Here is an 18,486-nt window from a genome sequence, read left to right on the forward strand (position 1 = left end):
CAAAGATTGCTTTAATCGTTGTTGATCTTCCATCACTTGTTGTGGAGACAATGGGGCCAAAGTGATATTTTTGCCCTTGTGCTTGAACGAATATTGGTTAGAAAACCCATCGTGCTTGACTCGCCAATCAAATTGCCACGGCCTCCCAAGCAGTAAATGGCCCGCATGCATGGGCACAACGTCGCACAAAATCTCGTCTTGGTACTTTTCAATTGAAAAGGAAATCAAGGCTTGTTTGGTTACCTTAAGTTCGACTCCTTCATTGAGCCATTGCATCTTATAGGGACTTGGGTGCTTAAGGGTCGGCAAAGACAACTTCTTGATCATAAGTGTGCTTGCAACATTTGTGCAACTCCCGCCATCGATCACAACGCTACAAACCCTTCCATTAACATAACATCGGGTATGAAACAAATTCTCGTGTTGCGGTTCACCTATAGAGCTTTGTGCACTAAGACTTCTTTTAACAATGAGCATTTCACCTTCAACAGCAAATTCTACTTCATCTTCATTTTCGGATGGATGTTGAACTTCTTCTTCGTTTTTGTCTACTTCATCCTCCGATTCAATCTCACCATTGGGAAGCATGATCATTGTGTTACGATTTGGGCATTGGCTTGCGATGTGCCCTCTCCCTTGGCACTTAAAACACTTAATATCACGTGTTCGGGATTGAGTATTTTCAATGGCCTTACCTTTGCTAGATTCAGCCACAGACTTGTTGGACTTCATGGGCACCACAGTTTCTTTTGATTGACTTGTTGAAACATTCTTACTTGCCCCTTGGTTCCACTTAGATGCATTCGAAGAGGAATAACCACGTACGGCTCCTTTCATTTTGAGTTGCTTTTCGACCTTGATCGCCATGTGAACCATATCGACGATCTCTACGTAGTGTTGCAACTCAACTATGTTGGCAATTTCACGGTTAAGTCCGGCTAAGAAACGAGCCATAGTTGCCTCTCGATCTTCCTCCACATCCGCTCGAATCATGGCCACTTCCATCTCCTTGAAGTAATCCTCCACGCTTCTCGTCCCTTGTGTAAGATTTTGAAGTTTTTGGTACAACTCCCGATGGTAGTACGAAGGGATGAAACGTCGTCGCATTACAGCCTTCATCTCGGACCATGTTTGGATAGGACGCTCGCCATTTCGCCTTCGGCTAGTTGTAAGTTGGTCCCACCACACCATTGCATAGTCCGAAAATTCGATAGCAGCCAACTTAACTTTCTTGGCCTCAGAATAGTTATGGCATTCAAATATAAGCTCGATCTTTTTCTCCCACTCGAGATAAGCTTCGGGATCCGATCGGCCTTGGAATGAAGGGATTGACAACTTAATGCTTTTCAAGTCATCATCGAACCTCCCTCGATTTCGTTGGCCTCGGTTGCGTTGGCCTCTTCGTTGAACATTCGCATTGGACCCTTGATCACTTTCGTGTTCAATCGACTCGAAAGATTCATCATCTAAATCAGATTGCCATCCTCGATTTCTTGGAGGGCTTAAGGGAGTTCTCCTTCGTTGGGCTCTTCCTTCCACACGATCAAGTCTATCTTGAATCGGTTCTAACTTTTGATCGAACAATCGTTCCACCTCGCGTAGCAATGCTTGCAAATTCAAGTCCGGCACATTTCGAACAGGTTGCCTTTCTGCCATGTTTTTTTTGTAGGATTTCTTGATATATGAAATTATAACCTCTCAACAAAAACTCACAATTCACTCAAAAAGAAAAAATAATTCGGCACTCCACTCGTGTTTACACTCTTTAATGGCTTTTTTCTTAATGTACTCTCTTGCCTTTTACCTCTCAAATCCAACTCTCAATATTCTAAAAAGCTACCTTAGACTTATCCCACTTGTGGGTCGGCTTCAAAGGCTAAACAAGGGAAAATCGTATGGTTTAGGGTAGGCTCGAAAGAAAGAAAGGTTTAAAGATGTGGCGTATAAAATGAATTCACGAATTGAAATTTTTTTTTTTAATAGTGTGAAATTTCACTCAAAGGGGTATAAAAGGGTGTATAATATGATTTTGGAAAAATTTTTGTTGAAGTGATTCCAGACTCTTTTTTTTTTTTTTTTACGGATATTTCACGTTCTTTTCGTACGCACCTAGACCGTATGCAATTTTTTTTTTTTTGCAATTTTTTTTCCTTCTTTTTTTTTCGGATTTTTTTTTTTCGACACCTTTTTTTTAACTTTTTTTTTTCTGAAGCTACGATTTACGTACCTAATTTAGCTAGCTCTGATACCAACTGATACGAGCTCGTTTCGGATGTAAAGACGAGTCGTAATCTTTCCCGATCGAAATTAGGTAGTATCGGAATTGAATCAAATTCAAGTCTTGGTGTTTGAAGTTGGATGGCTTTAGGAACAAAGGAGTTTAATGGGTTGTTGTTTGCTGGGTAATTCGATGAAACAAGATCGAACCCTTATTATCAAATAAGGACCCGGGCTTAAGGTTTCAAAGAAAGAAATGGAAATAGGATAAAAAACCGAGACCCTCTATTTAGCAAAATAGGAACCTACGGTATGAAGAACGCCACACCAATGGGTGATAAGTTCGAACAAAGTCAGATTGACGCCACTCGTTGAAGATAAGTCAATTTGAGCTTTGGAGAATAAAGAGAGTGAATTTCTCACTAAAATTATGTTTCATTCAGAAATTTGGCAAAAAGTCCTTTTACAAGAAATTCAGCAACTATTTATAGCTTGAGTGACTAGTAGCCGAATAGACAAGTTCAAGACTTAATATCTAAGCAAACATTGAAATAAATTCAGCTTAAATCCATGTATATTGGCCAATGTAGATTCGGCTGAATGGTGACCAAAAATTAAAGCTTCCAAATTGATCAAATGAATTTCGGAGATTCATGTAGCAGCCAAGTTCACCTAATGAGTTTAATTGACTCATTCATTAGGCAACTCTTGATGAAAAACGACCAGCATTAAAAGAGGAATTGAGCAGCCTTTTTGGGGTGTGAATGGAAGGTTTTGAAGAGTCCCCATGGTGTGAACATGGCTGAACCGAACAGCCATGGTGTGAATAGCCTTTATGCTCCCTTGAGAAGAGAATCGGCCAAGCTTGGAGGGATGAACAACTTGGACACTTTTGGCCGAATAGTTGCCTTGAAAAACACTAAAATTAATCAACTTTAATGCATTAAACCAGCTGCACATGCACCTTCACATTCATTGAATCTACATGCATGAATCTGCCCAATGTATCTTCAAATTCGGGTGCACCTACATAACACAAATGAACTTAATTAAAAACATAATGTGAACATCCTAATTATCATTGTGACAACTTGAATATTAATAAACATGACACATAAATTCGGCTGGACAGATTTAATGCATGTATAAATTTAGACAAACTAAATAAAATCAAGACATCTTTAATTTAACTAGATCAAGACAAATTAATTAACTCAACTTATTAATGCCGAAAATAATAAGACACATTAAATGACTTAAAGGCACAATTAACACCTAGTTAAATTAGTTAATTAGCTTAAACTAAATTAACTAAAATTTATTCCAGCAAAATAAAAAAAATGCAAAACTAAAAGAAACTAAAATGAGTTTATTGAGCTAGTTCGAGCTCATTGAGGTTGTAAAGAGCTGGAAATAAGCTAATTGAAGCTCCACAAAATAAAATTGAGCTACGTCCAGCTTGCAAACACGATGAGCCTCACTTGTAGGCTGAAACAATAGCCGTTCCCGGGGGCGGGTCGTATCAATATGCCTCGTGAATGATGGAAATTACCCAATTTGAATGCTTGAATTTGTTGGTATTGGATGAGTGTTTCAAGTGCAGGTCTTGGGTGAAATTTTGGGTGAGAAATGAAGCTAGAAATGGCTTCATTTTGTTCACACGGGCAGACACATAGGCATGTGTCTAGACCGTGTGTGACACACGGCCTAGTAACATGGGCCTGTGGTTAGGCCTGTGTCCCCTGCACCTTAATTTTGAGAAACTGAATGCTCAGAATTGAGCACAAGGGCGTGTGTCTCAGCTGTGTGTACCACACGGCCTAGAACACGGGCGTGTAAACCTACACCTAATTTCGAATTGAATTAATTGACCACATAGCCTAGCACACGGGTGTGTGGCATGACCGTGTGTGCAAGTCAGAGAGTTACACGAGGTCGAACATGGCCTCTAGCACGAGCGTGTCCCTTGGACCACACGGGCGTGTGAGCCCTGCACCTTAGAAAAGTTTTGTAATTTCTTGAAAAATCCTTAAAGTTCTCGATTAAGTCTCGATTCAATTCTAATGCTCATATTGGGCCTCGAGGGCCCAATCAAGGGATGTTATGAATGATCTCGGTAAATGAATAGTAACTTAAATGAATTTTTTGTAAAATGTTTCTGAATGTTTCGATAACACTCCGTAACCCTATTACAGCGACGGATATGGGTTAAGGGTGTTACAATGTCCATATTATCCAACAATCTCCCACTTGGATCACAAATATATATACTAATTACCTTATAACTACATGTCATTATATAATCTTATGAGCTCAAAATTTACTATCATATTCTAAAGATATTCTGAACAATCTCATCCATTAATTATGTTAATATAGAACCAATATGACTTCTGTTACATATATCATAACTAAATCTAGCCCTAATCACTTATATTAACACAACCAATATGACTTCTGTTACATCATTATAAGTAAGGTAAAACCAATATCTATCCAGCCATAAATTTTGAAAGTGGAATTATCAATTCAGTCCCTAATCTATTATTATGTTACCACTAGCGAAAGAAATCCATAGTGGTTAAATTATACCACCTTTATAGTTTCATCCCTATACTAAAATAGATTATTCAATCAATCAAATTAACAAACCAGAATTTTATATAACATTATCATAGACTAATAAATATTAAATATTAAAACTTACTGACTCAATCATCGGTAAACAAGATTTCGAAACTATCATTTTCAGTACCACTAAAAACTGGCAATTACAAGAACACCATTGAAAGTTGGAACTGGCAAGGGTTCCTTGATTTTTGTTTGAGAGATTTTTTTTTCAATAAAAATTTTGTTTTTAAAGAGTTGAACTTCCCTTGTGATCATGATATGGAATTTTAATATTAGGTAAAATTTATATAAATTATTTATTAATTTTAGAAATTCTGATTTCTCTTTGTTATTTTAATATAGGGTAATCAAATTATGGAATTTTAATATTAAGTAAATTTTATATAAATTATTTATTAATTTTAGAAATTTTGATTTCTCTTAGTCAAGGTAATCAAAATGATTAAACCATATATTTTCAGTGCGAACTTATCCAAAATAAAAACTTATAAATATTGAATAGTTAATTGTATAACTTATTTAATTATTTTATACATTTTTATTCCCCAAATGACAATTTAGTGAAATTGAAATTTGGGTAAATTACATCAATAGTCACTTAAGTTTGGGGTAGTTGATAAAACAGTTACTTTCATTTCAATTCAGTCAACAACTTTCGAAAAATAACAAATTAGTCATTAACGTTATCAAAAAGTGACACAAATCATTCACCCACTAACATTTTCCATTATATACCTAATGGGACAGGTGACGTAGCCAGTTAACTAGCTGACATGACCAGTTAACTAGCCATATTGGATGTCCACAGTGGAAACCCACCCAGTTTAAGAAGAAATTGAATAAAAAAACCCTAATAACAGAAGAAGAAGAAGAAAAAGAAGAGAAGAGACTATAAAATCCCTCTCAAAGTCTATAATGACCCTACAAACAAACCAGCAGCACCGACAACAAGTGCTCCGGCCACCTCCACTTGCGCCACCATTAAAATGGCTTAGTGTTTTTTTCCTCAATATTCTTCTTCTTCTTCCCTTAATTGATGTTGTTGTGGATAAATTTCAACATCCCCCAACACTTGCACAACCAAATATATACTTCACTAATTTTTCCAAGGCTAAACTTTGTCCCACAAATTCATGAAATATTAAACCATCAAAAAAAAAAGCCTTCTCTGCCTAATTTTGGTCAATAACAATACATAAGTAACCAGAGCAAAAAACAAAGATTGAAGGACAATAAGAAGAATAAAGCAGGAGAAAGAGAGAAAGATATGGGTTTTTAGTATTTTACTAGTTTTTAAATCCTAATTTCGGTTTCAATTTCTTTTTATTGTTTTCTCCTTTCTTTTCTGCCTAAGAAACAAGCAGGGTGAAAAAGAAAAACACTCAACACAGAGAAGAAGAAGAAAAAAGAGCTTTCAGATTTGGGTCTTCCCTTTCATCGTTTACTTCCCCATTGTTTTTTTTTTCCTTTTTTGTTCTAGTCAAATACTACAAGTTAACGAAATGGTGTAAAGCTTTCAGATCTGGGTCTCCCCTTTCATCTTTTGCTTTCCCATTGTTTTCCTTTTTCAGATCTGGTTTTTTTTTTCTTTTTTTTTTTCGTCGTTTCCACATGGGATGCCAACATGGTAAGTTACCGGGCCACCTTAGCTTTCTGTTACATAACGATAGTGACTGTTTTATCTTTTTTGAAAGTTGAGTGACTAAATTGAAACCAGAATAACTATTTTGTCAGCTATCTCAAAATTTAGTGACTGTTGGTGTAATTTACCTTTGAAATTTTGTAAGAAAAAATAGTTGGTTATCCATTTAGTTAGTAAAAAAAGCTTTAGGGATTCGCCACATCAACCATGTTTTAAAAACTGGGGTTAAGCTATTATTTTCATATTCAAAATTTGGGAAATCAAATTAAAGGAGAAAAAAAAACATCACGTGCATTAAATATAAGAAAATGAAAACTCTTACTTAATTAATAAACCCTCGAAAATAAAATTAAAAAAAAAATCCTTCTCCTAGGGGTAGTGTATATATATAAAAGGACGTTGCGCCACCATAATGCCCTGCGTACCCTTAATTTGCATTCCTTTCTCTCAAAGAAACAAAACATCCTTCCATTCTTCCTAAACCCAAACTGGGAAAACTGAGATTCAAATGGAGTGGGTTCGCGGGGATAGGATTGGATGTGGAAGTTTCGGCACTGTGAATTTGGTGGCTCCTGGAAAATATTTTCCAAAGTCTCCTCTAATGGCTGTTAAGTCTTGTGCAACCATCGACTCTGTTTCTCTCAAGAACGAGAAGGAAGTGTTTGATCGACTTGGTTTTTGCCCGCAAATCATCCGTTGCTTTGGTGACGATTACACTGTTGAGAATGGGGAGAAGGTTTATAATCTGTTCTTGGAGTACGCTCATAAAGGAAGCTTGGCCGATCAGGTCAAGAGAAATGGTGGAAACTTGACGGAACCCGATGTTCGAAGATACGTTAGGTCCATACTTAGAGGGCTAAGCTTCGTTCACGCCAAAGGGTTCGCTCACTGTGACATTAAGCTTCAAAATATTCTTTTGTCTGGGAATGGCGATGTGAAGATAGCTGATTTTGGATTAGCAAAGAGAAGAGGAGAAAAACAGGGGAGGATGGAAATCAGGGGAACTCCTTCGAATATTGCACCAGAGTCTGTTAAAGGAAACGATTATGATTCAGCAGTGGATATATGGGCACTTGGATGCGCCATTGTTGAGATGTTTACTGGGAAACCAGCCTGGAATTTCAAACCAGGAACCAACCTGGCTGCTTTGTTGATTCGAATTGGGGTTGGTGATGAATTGCCCGGAATCCCTCAAGAGTTATCGGAGGAAGGAAAAGATTTTCTTGGAAAGTGCTTCGTTAAGGATCCCGACAACAGATGGACGGCTGAGATGCTCCTCCATCATCCTTTCATGGCTGGTGAAGAAGAAGAATCAACGTCTCCAAATTGTTATTTTGGTGAACTTTCAGAATCACCGAGATGCCATTTCGAATTCCCAGACTGGGTTTCAACTCAATCAACAGCTTCTTCTCAATCGATTTTCCCAGAAAATTCAAGGATCGGGTATTCGTTTTCCAGTCATAGTTTATCAACTTCGGATCGGATTCGTGAATTGGCTTGTGATGAGGCACCCAGTTGGTTAGTTTCAGAGAGCTGGATCACCGTGAGAAAAGTTGTTTAATTATCCTTAATCAAATATGACGGCTTTGATCCAATTGGTGGCGATCTTTATTGTAAATGATTAGAGGAAGAAAACATAGATTTGACTGACATTTTTTTTTAATCTTTTTGCTGATGAAGAAGAGTTGTGATTGGTTACACAAATAGCCAAATATTTTGTAGAGGCCATTCTTTATTGAAACTTTGAATATTTTCATAAAATTAAACCCGAGTTATTAAGAATTTTATCGGTAAATTGTTCATCGACAGCATTTTTGAGGTTTGAAATTTTAACAGTTGACTTGAGTAATCCAAAGCTGTTAAGATTTGTAGTTTCAAAAGTAGTCGTGTTTGACAGTGTGAAATGGATTCACGTGTGAAAACATTGAAACTTGTGCTTGTTCCATTGATAGATTAATTTTGCCCAAATACTCCAATATTATTATTGTTGTTGTTTAGACAAAGAAATGGTGAAATGAATGATAAAAACAGATTTCCATGTTTTAAGCAATAATGATTTCTCAACACCCTGCCTACTCTTCTGCTTTGACTGTCTTTCCCCGTCGGTGTTGGATTTATGAAGGTTGCTTCACCTAATTTCATGCATATTACCTTTTTCCTCCATAGATGATTAAGAGTGGCTTAATACTTTAATTATGAATAAATTAACAGTGGACCTCTCCCTTGTCAAAAATTGCTAGTCTAGTATGATGACATTGAAGTTGGAAGCAAAGGGCGGCTAGTTAAGGCATGGTTGGTAATGGCTAGAATTACAAGAGTTAGACCCCTAAAGCAGCTTGCCCCACATCCAAAAACTGCCATATTCTTTGGTTTTTCAATTCAAAGATGCTTTTATCTTCATTACCAAACTTAAATGGAGTTAGGAAAACTGAATTAAACCCTTTTGGTATAATAACGTATGCCCCGGGATACCTACCTGCCTTAGGTGCACGTGAGCAGATGGAAGCTGCAAACATTTGCTTTTCAATTTGGGTTTGCTTATTTAGGTATAAATTAAAGGTTAAGAGTATAAATTAAAAGGATAAGGACTTGTCAAAATATATATATACTTTTTTTATTTTACAAAAATTATTTTAAAAATTTTCAACACAATAATTTTTCATTTCTCAAGAAAAAGGAAAATGAAAGTACTCCATGTTTCAAAAGAAGTATATATTAAATTTAGAAACTAAATCTCTCTCGCATTTATTAGTGGATATAATCTAAAGTTCAAAAATCTTACAATTGGACCAATAGTAATGGATTCAAGGTTGCAAAATGTGAAATTGACATGAATTCCTGTTACTAAGCATATTTTACACATCGTAATGGCCCATTTTGGAAGGCCATAAAAGAACGATAAAAGCAAAATAGGCATCCATTAAAAAATGTCGGCCAAACTCCAAATTACAAGTCCTGAAAACAAATATTGAAACCACCGACCCACCCCTACTACATTTCCAATGCCCTTGAGAACCATTAAATATCCTCCCCAGAATCTAAGCCTGGCTGTTGATAGAAAGTACAACAGATGTATTGAATTATTAGCTGTAACTGCATTTGTTTTTTAGTGAAATAGCCTTACTCATCTTTTTGGGGTCCATGGCAGCCCAACATTGAATTCTTTTATAGAACTTGGGCTTCACCAACTTGCCCAAAACATAAGCTCTGGAACGAACCATGAAGTCAAGTGCCAAGGGCACAGGTTGAGTGGGTGCACCATTGAGACTAGCCAAGCTAGCTCCTCCTCCATACAACGGAATATGACTCCCTTTCATCATCACAATCAATGCTCTTTGGCTCTTTCTTGATTGATAAAACTTGTGTATCTGCAAAATAAACCATGTATAATATAATAATGATTTGCTTAGGAAGAATAAATAAATGAACTCCCCATTGTGAAAGAAGACAAAAGTGCATAAAACATTTAATATTAGTGAAGTGATGGGGTCATTGCTGATTTACCGATCCAGTAGCCACTGTGAGCTGAGAGTAAGAGAGATGTAAGGGTGTTGATGTTACATGAACCCCAAAAAATGTAGCTGTGTTTCGATATGTGAGCTTCACTGTGCAGTTCATCGACACCATTTCAGTACTGACCCCTGAGAAATCCGCACCAGCTTGTACTACAAATTCATTGAACGAAATGCTCTACAACAACAACAATCAATACCCTTGACACAATTTTGTTAAAGCTAAGAGAATGCATGGCAGATGTAGAAATGATTGGATTTTTTTTTTACCTTCATGGTGATTTTAGGTTTCTGAAGTCTACTAGCGCCCCATAGGATCAATGAAAACGTAGTGAAAAGCACGAAGAAGCCAACAAGAAAGGCGAGGAAATAGCAACGTCGACGGTGTAGGGCATGATGGGCAGCTTCACCGTCAAGCAAAGCTTCTTCTTCAATGGCGTCGAACTCTTTCCATGACTGCTTATTGGTGCGAGGCTTGCGAGATCCATGGTGTTTTGAGAGGCGGGTGGAAGAAGACTCGCGGGAAGAATGAGGGCCTAAGGAAGAGTTGGACTGAGAGTGGGTGGGGCTGAGCACCGGGGTGGAGTTGAAGGAGTTGGTAGTCTTTTCACCATCATGGGAATCCCTTGATGGACTCTAAACGTAGTACATTTGTCGACGAGGGGACCTTGGTGGCGATGATTGACTTAGGCTGCTCGCCTCGGAATCTGTCTTGGCCAGATCACCCGGCATTTTAACCTTGTTTTTCTATTGCTGTTGTTTGAGTTGAAGAAAGAAAGAGGTGGGGAGAGGGGGTTTGGTATTTGATGGATTTGTTTGTTGTTTATGAAGTAGAGGATCTTTCAAAGGTAGATTTATGTAAGCACGTTGCAATTGTGTTGTTTAATTAATGAGAGAAGATGGGACTTGACACACTGACAAATGGCAGTTGTCTCCTGTTAAATTCCTTTTTATCGTTCTTCTTTTGTGTGTGTATGTATGTAATTGTCAACATTTAACTCTTTTTACACAAGAGTATAGTTTCAGTGTAGAACTCCTGCATGAATATTTATAACAGTGAAAGGAGCTCTTAAAGATGAGTCTACTCTACTGTGAGTGAATCAAGATAAAAGCAATTGCACTGAATTACCCAGACAAGATTAACCGCAAAGATGTGGCAGTGGCAGTGTCCCTCAAAATCTCTGTCCATCTTATATTCTAAAGTGTAAAGCAAAAGCTTAAAGCTTCTTGTTTATGATCCCTTCAGTTCTCTGTCCATCTTACATCCTTAAGTTCTCTCAAACCCACAACCTTCAAAAGGGCATTGGTGCCTACTGAATAGTAAACTTAATTGATTCAGTCATTCAAGCAAATATATGTTAAATGGTTGGTGACTTGGTCGGCGATTTATCATGTGCCTGATACAGCAACTTAGATTGAGTAAAGGGCGCTAATCAATGCATTAGATTGAGTAAAGGGCGCTAATCAATGCACCTTTCCTAGGTTTTAGTTGACGAATTATCTTCACCTTTGTCAACAAACACTACTGATATTTACCTGCTGTGTTAATCTTTGTATTCAGTAGATTGACACCAAAGCTTCAATATTTCTCCACCTAAAAAACTCTCGATAGATTGACCACAAATTAAAATCCTAAGATCTGAAGGACTAAAATGATTAGTACATTATAAAGTAGTGTGAATGGTGACTTTTTGCTTGCCCATTTCATAACTTAGTCAACTTCTAAATCTCCCATCACTCAGATTTTTCTTTTTTCAAGAGGAAAACGAAATCGTATTGTTGAGATGTAAACTTGACATAATATCAACAAATCTTAACTTATTTAGATTATATTTATACCTCTGCTTTGGTACCTTTTCTTTTTCTTTTTTCAAATAAACATCTATTAAAACAACCAGCATCTTAAATCCAATAACCAGATCCAGCTGTGTCGTAGTGTAGCTTGTATTTTCTTGTCCTGCATTTTGGTAACATATCTCTCCATGGATTTGATCATGGCATGAATTTATATATATTTTTTTACCCAAGTCCAGTCCCCTCGAACCTGGCTAGCTTGTGAACCCAATTTGTCAGTCACTAAATAATAAATAGAAAAACATTTTTTTCTATTATTATTGAATAGAAACTCAATAGTCCAATTTATTAATCTTTTGTCCAAGATTAGGCTCATACCGTTTGGGAGAATAATTAGATGTTTTGGCTAAAGTCAAATAGACCAGCGGACAAATAGACATATTTAGCAAAAGGAAAGGAAAAGAAAAAGCAGATATTGTGAAAAACAGAAGCAACTTCACAGTTTCAATGACCAAATCCAAGAAAAATCAAAATTTCACATTAGAAATTGGCATCCTACATTAGTGCCATCAATTTCGTGTTCTGGGTAGAAGACAATTTCTATGGCTCTAAGCTGTTTTTCTTTTGTATGCAAGATTTACACATGATCCTTGGTTCCAAAAATTCTGGACAGCGGAAAAGGAAATGTTCCATTTCATTCAAGCATTGCAAAAAATAATGGATTATTAAAGCATAAAGACGACAACAATGTGATGTATGAAGACTATGTTAAAGAAGCTCCTCCAACTCCATTGGAATCATTACTTTGTACCTGCTATTTGTAAGCTATATCATATCAATTTATCTGGGATTCTCACTGCAGCTCCCCGACAGGGGCCTCATTGAGCCATAGGAAATGGATGAAATCATACAGTTTTGCACTTACGCTCACCTGGTTAGTGATAAGAAAAATACTTTTAAACTAGTAATAAGTTTGACTAGGGAAAGGATATTTTCATGAAGTTCATCTCGCAATACCTTGTATGGTGTTGGGTTTAATCTCCTGACGTGATCAGGCCTCATTTGCTCAAGCTGTTTGATGCAATGGTCCCTAATATCCTGCAGAGCTGGTAACTCTTCCCTTACTTTACCTTCAACAGACAAAAAATAAAAATATTTGCTTCAAAAAATGGAAATCATAAAGTAGCTCAGGAGCCTCTCTTCTGCTCACAAAGAGTGGAACTGATCCAGTATTTAATATTGAGGTGGCAAGGGAACAGGGAATACTGTTTCTATGGTTTCCTCATGTTCTACAAACAATGCTAAATCTATTTAAAGCTGGACCAATGCAAGCATAAAATACTGAATAAAGAATACTGAATTGATAAGATTATCCATTCTCCCATGATAGGTGCTGAATTATACTCTTCCATGGCGAAGATGGATATTCTGAGCTCCTACCTGATTTTCCAGGCCAGTAACACTTAAGAAGCTCCTCCACACGCTTTGGTACCACATATGCTCTTTTGGATTCACTAAAAGGGTGACGGCATAGGATTCGTTCTCCAACCTGCAAAATCAAAGAGAGCAAAAATGAGGTCATTCGGCCTCATCATTGTAGCATCTATGGCGTTAAGTATAGACACTGGTATTGTGCATACAGATCTTAACAGTTGGTGACATAACAGAGGAGTAAAACAATCCAAGTAAAAGAGAAATCATTTTGAAATTAAGCTGAGCAAGCTGCTGCAGTGGGGAATTTTAATCTTACAAAAAGTGCACTCTAGTACTACAAAGTCAAAACTGTCACTGGTGAATATCATCGTAATTAATTAGTTTTTGAAAAAAGTTACAAACATTCATTTTAGATTTGGATAACTAATAAGATCATCAATTATATACTGTCAAAATTTTGGACTGGCTTATTAGAGTTTAATATGTAGATCATAATGCATGAAGTTAAGCATGCATTTAAGTTTAAAAGATAAAATGATAGTACCATTCTATGTTGACTTCTCAGGGTAAGTTAGAATTACTTCTAAAATATTTTATGATACTAAATAGAAAAAAAATAAATAAATAAGAAGAGAATGTCGGTAGCTAATCACTGAAACACAAGACTTATTACCTTTGGACATGGTTCATTTTCCCCTGTCATTATGTCTACCAGGGAATATCCTTCTTTGCCATATAACCTGTAACATCTTTTTTTGCATGGTATAGAGACCTAGAATTTAAGAAATAAATAAATGAAAAGAGAGAGAGAGAGAGAGAGAGAGAGAGAGAGAAATAATGAAGGAAATGCGTTATATGATGAAGAAAGCATGCCGCTAAAATTTCTTCGCAGCCCAGTCAAACCTTAGATACATCCTCTGAAAGTTTGATGCGTGGCTGATTATTAATCTCAACAAGCTTGAAGACACAGCCTAAAGCGGCTTGTGCATAGCAAGTTACCAAATAGGTTCCTATTCCAAAACAATCCACCTCATGACCCTGCAGAGAAAAAGTGTGATCCCTCATGAGTAATGTACTAATTGGAGGCATTGTTGTCAAGATTCAAGCTGTTAAACAGTAATGAGTTATTCAAAGACGTTTTCATCTAGATCACAAACCTGCTTTCTTAGCGCATCCAAAGTTTCTTCATTTAAATCATTACTAGCAGTAATGATCATCTTTCCAAAACCAGGAACCCCAAGTTCTTTCTCAATTGTATGAAAGATCTTTCGGGCTTCACTAGACAAGTACGCTAGGTCACCAGAGTCCAATCTAATGCCAACTGCTCTATACCTGCAGTTTTTGCATTTTTAACTTATCAGTGGAATAAGTATGACCAAACGCCTACTAGCATGGATGAAATCCAAAGTAACATAATTCCTTCAAATGTTATGAAGACAAAAGTATGACCTACAAACTATATGATCCATCACAAAAGGAAAAGCCCAACAAATAATAGCCTTTAATGCAACTATGTTTTTACGCATAAACTGAAAAGGAGAAGCAGTAGATTCAGCACCTGTTGACATGGCACAAAAAGCAATGCTACTTGGCGCCTTTCTTCACATGTTTTGATTTTAATTAACATTTAGCCATCAGAACACCACTATAAAATCATACATTAATTCATTTCTTTCAACCCATCAATCAGAATGCTAGCATGCTACTAATGCAATCATTCAGCTTATATAACATGTTTGAAAGTCGTCAAAAAGCCAATGAAAAATTATTGAACTGCAGATAAGCACAGATAAAGTATCAAAATGGGGACAAAAGGAATTCTTTTGAGCCAAATTTGTGCAAGTAAGGAATTGTTATTATACGAAGTAAAACTTCTATATATAACCCTTCAAGACATACCCCAAGTCACTAAGTGCCAAAGCAACTGCACAAAAGTTGGGGACTCCACTCCTTATTACCTAGTAAAGTGGATTTCAAAACTCCAATGTTAGTGCTGATATATGACAAGAAAAGACTACCTCTAATTCAGTTTAAAGCTAAAACTTAAGGAAGGTCAACTTACATCATATGTATCTACAAGAGCAAGAAAGTTGTTAGGAAATGCCAAAGCATATGATATAAAAGCTGCTAATTCACTCTGATTGGTCTCTCCAAAAATGCCACCAAGTGATTTCAACCACTACAAAACATGCAACAATTAAAAATAAGGTGGGTGAAGCAACAATTAAATATATCAATATAGATCTGACTTGGGTTTTGAGAACTAAAAGCGGCTAAATGCCAGAATAAATACTTTGCACTTTCTATTCTGAAACTCTGTTTTTTTAATGGGTTTTGAGATTGAGGGCTTCTTTGTGAAATTGCAATTGTAGGCCATTGGGGCTCTAGGGAGAAAAAAATGTAAGCTTGATTGCCCAATTTTGATTCACTGAAAAAAATGTAAGCTTGATTGCCCAATGTTGATTCACTTCCACATCTAGCGCTAATGTATTTTGGTTAATGTACTTTGACAAAAGTAATAGCGTAATGTATATCTCTAGCTAAACATGAAAAGCACAATATATAATCTAAAAACAAAAATGTAATGGGCCATCCACAACACCTGTATTTTGCTTAACCATGAATGAACAAGAGTGACAAAGTCCTCACAAGTATTTGAACCATCAGAGCTACATAGAGATCTTTCCAGGATTTCATCAGGGCTCTGCAAATTAAAATTTGAATAATCTCATATTCAAAGAAGCATTAAAAAGAATCGTACAACGACAGAACAATATTCAATGCATGAAAACACCAAAAGAATCCTACAAGGACACCATATACAGAACACTGAAAGAAATAATAAGGAATTCAAAAGGGCAGTATCTAATCTAAGCTTGCTCCCAAACATTACACTTTATGGAATATGGGCCCATTAAAAAACACAGACAAGGAACCAAAGTATCAATCAAATAGCATTAACGCCTATAGTCAATAGCCAATGGCAAGGATTAAACTCAAGCACATTATAGGAAACTAATAAATACGATTGTCAAATTAAAGGCAGCATAGACAGAAAAAACTTTATTTGCCACTCAAATCTTGTCTCTTGTAGAACATCATACAAGTAAAAGCCTGAGCATAATGTTTAATAAACAATATAGAAATTAAGATCTCAAGTTAATTTCCAGTAAATTTACCAACCATAAATGAGCTAACAAAAGCATGAGAATGTGTCCCACGAAGAGGTATACCGAATAACCTCCCAGCTGCAACATTGCTGGTCAAAACACAACATAAAAACAGAAGCACACCAAATGAAATATTAGCTTAGATCAAGACTCCACATTAGTTAAGAATAAACAAGAATCATAAGCTCTGAATAGCTTCAAGATCAGCAGAGGAAAAACATTAATTTTACTAAAGGAAAACATGAAAGCAGTGCAAAACAGGATACAAATACTCAGCAAACCACCTTGTTGCATCAAAACCTCCAATATAGCAATACTTTGATGCCCCTATAGCTCCATCAGGTCCCTGTGTTTAATACGAGTGGAAATATTTCACAAAAAGTAACTCAGATATTGACACTTCAAACAAGGGGGAAAATTCATTAACCTGAGCCCTTCGAAGCCCAAACTCAAACAACATTTTAGGTCGTCCAGAAACAAGTCTATGTCTAGCCGCATTTGTAGTCACTAAGGATGCAAAATTCACAAAGTTCAGAACTGGAGTCTCCAGCAATTGAACCACCTAAAAACAACATATTCAAATACAGAGAAAAGGCAAGATGTAAAACGAAGGAGCCTAAAACAAATACCAAATTCAAGACAAACTGATGGGACCAAAATATTTAGTTAAAGCGTACTCACAGCGACTGGCCCTTCAAGTCTAAGTAGGGGAACCTTTGGGAAAACAACTGTTCCCTCTGAAATAGCATACACTTCAACATCAGAGCAGTCTATTTCTCTTAAATAATTCAAAAAGCCTTCCTGCCATTTGCAAAGACAATGAATGAGTTAACCACTGAATATACAAGAAAAGGTCGGAAAAGAAATGATCTACAACCAGAATCTCATTACTTGAATCCTCTATAACTTAGTTTGGTTTACCTCACATGAACCAGGCAAGCTTTTACGGATAAAGGAGACCTCTTCCTCAGTTAACTTGAAATTAGCAATGAGCTTTATGCATTCTTCCAAACCAGCAAACACTGTAAATTCACCACCAAACGGGTTCTTTCGGAAATATAGATCGAACCTGAATGCACGTTTTAAATTTTAAATCAAAAGCTCAAAACATTCGATCTTTCCAAATGGAAATACTTTGAATTTTTCATTTCCGAAACTAACATGGAATAATTAAATACCAATAGTTTAAAATTTTGTTTTCTATTATTTAATGCTAAATGAACTAAATACCAACTTGAACATCATCGAATAATAAAGTCAAAAGGAAAATAAGAAAGAAAAGGAAATCTAGCGGAAACAAGGAACTATAACTAACTACCTAACTAATAACAACATAGCAACCATAATCTACATCCAAGCCGATTATTCGTAGTAGCCAAACAAAGCATAGATAAGAAAGCGAGAAAAAAAAAAGAAAAGAGATTTTATTCAAAATGAAAAGAAATTGAAGAGTTGGAAAGTTACACGGCTCGTTCATTGTGTTTGCCGGCTTTCCAATAAGCGTAAGCCATGGTGAACTGATAAAGATCGGTAAGAAGAGGGGTGACCATGGGATTGGTTGGACCGTCCATGACCCGACCCGCATTTTGACTCGCTTTGGCCTCCATTGTAATAAATAAAATCCTTCCTTCCTTTATTTGACCAACTTATCAGTTCAAAACATTAAAAACCCGCCTGCTTTTTATAATGGTAGAGGAGAGCAAGCGTGTGGCTCACGAGAGCATAAGAAGAAACAAGTACGAAAGTTGATGAGATCGAAATCGTATTTTCGTTTTTCTTTTTCTGAGAGAAAATTGAGGAAAACTAATAAAAGAGTAAAATAAAAATTAATTAAAAAAAAACTTTGGAATTGAATTAGATTCCAGCTAAATTGAAAAGGTTTAATATTTTATTTAGTCCTTTAATTTTTTTAAAAATATTTTAATTATTTATTTTTAAAAAATATTATGTTTTTTATTTATTAAATCATTTTAAAATAAATAAATAAAAAATTTAACTTTTTGAAGTGATTTGAAAAATAAAATAAATTTAATAATAAAAAAATAAAAGAAATAAATCATTGCAAGGGATTCAAAAATAGCTTAAT

General features: G+C 36.1%; 3 protein-coding genes across 5 annotated transcripts; 1 reads left to right on the plus strand and 2 right to left on the minus strand.

Annotated features, from left to right (window-relative positions):
- Nucleotides 1–6,834: 6,834 nt before the first annotated feature.
- Nucleotides 6,835–8,277, plus strand: LOC107925164 (mitogen-activated protein kinase kinase kinase 20). Its single transcript, XM_016855762.2, has one exon. It carries the CDS (start codon nucleotides 6,999–7,001, stop codon nucleotides 8,049–8,051), a length of 1,053 nt encoding a protein of 350 aa, XP_016711251.1. The 5' UTR covers nucleotides 6,835–6,998; the 3' UTR covers nucleotides 8,052–8,277.
- A 1,023-nt stretch (nucleotides 8,278–9,300) lies between these two features.
- Nucleotides 9,301–12,156, minus strand: LOC107925156 (uncharacterized). Its single transcript, XM_041082552.1, has 3 exons — nucleotides 10,273–12,156; nucleotides 9,995–10,180; nucleotides 9,301–9,858 (listed from the first exon to the last, which is right to left on the minus strand). The coding sequence occupies exons 1-3, from the start codon at nucleotides 10,276–10,278 to the stop codon at nucleotides 9,574–9,576; spliced, it is 477 nt and encodes a 158-aa protein (XP_040938486.1). The 5' UTR covers nucleotides 10,279–12,156; the 3' UTR covers nucleotides 9,301–9,573.
- A 148-nt stretch (nucleotides 12,157–12,304) lies between these two features.
- Nucleotides 12,305–18,172, minus strand: LOC107925136 (nicotinate phosphoribosyltransferase 2). 3 transcript variants are annotated; one of them, XM_016855715.2, is made up of 15 exons: nucleotides 17,865–18,172; nucleotides 17,322–17,469; nucleotides 17,082–17,201; nucleotides 16,828–16,962; nucleotides 16,685–16,746; nucleotides 16,414–16,489; nucleotides 15,833–15,934; nucleotides 15,293–15,409; nucleotides 15,130–15,188; nucleotides 14,388–14,562; nucleotides 14,134–14,268; nucleotides 13,904–14,002; nucleotides 13,237–13,345; nucleotides 12,814–12,926; nucleotides 12,305–12,727 (listed from the first exon to the last, which is right to left on the minus strand). In XM_016855715.2, the coding sequence occupies exons 1-15, from the start codon at nucleotides 18,005–18,007 to the stop codon at nucleotides 12,650–12,652; spliced, it is 1,671 nt and encodes a 556-aa protein (XP_016711204.1). In that variant the 5' UTR covers nucleotides 18,008–18,172; the 3' UTR covers nucleotides 12,305–12,649. The 3 variants fall into 3 exon arrangements, with proteins under 3 accessions (XP_016711204.1, XP_016711219.1, XP_016711229.1); XM_016855730.2 differs by having other exon boundaries at nucleotides 12,305–12,607; nucleotides 17,865–18,145; XM_016855740.1 differs by lacking the exon at nucleotides 17,865–18,172 and adding an exon at nucleotides 17,719–17,759.
- Between the last annotated feature and the right edge of the window lie 314 nt (nucleotides 18,173–18,486).

This window comes from Gossypium hirsutum, chromosome A12 (assembly GCF_007990345.1).
Source record: "Gossypium hirsutum isolate 1008001.06 chromosome A12, Gossypium_hirsutum_v2.1, whole genome shotgun sequence".
In the NCBI taxonomy this organism is placed as follows: Eukaryota; Viridiplantae; Streptophyta; class Magnoliopsida; order Malvales; family Malvaceae; genus Gossypium; species Gossypium hirsutum.

Excerpts from the sequence above, each read along its gene's own strand:
- LOC107925164 (XM_016855762.2), top strand. The coding sequence starts at position 6,999 with ATGGAGTGGGTTCGCGGGGATAGGATTGGATGTGGAAGTTTCGGCACT.
- LOC107925156 (XM_041082552.1), bottom strand. Across the intron at positions 9,859-9,994 it reads TCACAGTGGCTACTGGATCG|ATACACAAGTTTTATCAATC; the intron begins GTAAATCAGCAA and ends TTTATTTTGCAG.
- LOC107925136 (XM_016855715.2), bottom strand. The coding sequence starts at position 18,007 with ATGGAGGCCAAAGCGAGTCAAAATGCGGGTCGGGTCATGGACGGTCCA. Across the intron at positions 17,470-17,864 it reads AAACACAATGAACGAGCCGT|GTTCGATCTATATTTCCGAA; the intron begins GTAACTTTCCAA and ends ACGTGCATTCAG. Across the intron at positions 13,346-13,903 it reads AAAATGAACCATGTCCAAAG|GTTGGAGAACGAATCCTATG; the intron begins GTAATAAGTCTT and ends TTGATTTTGCAG.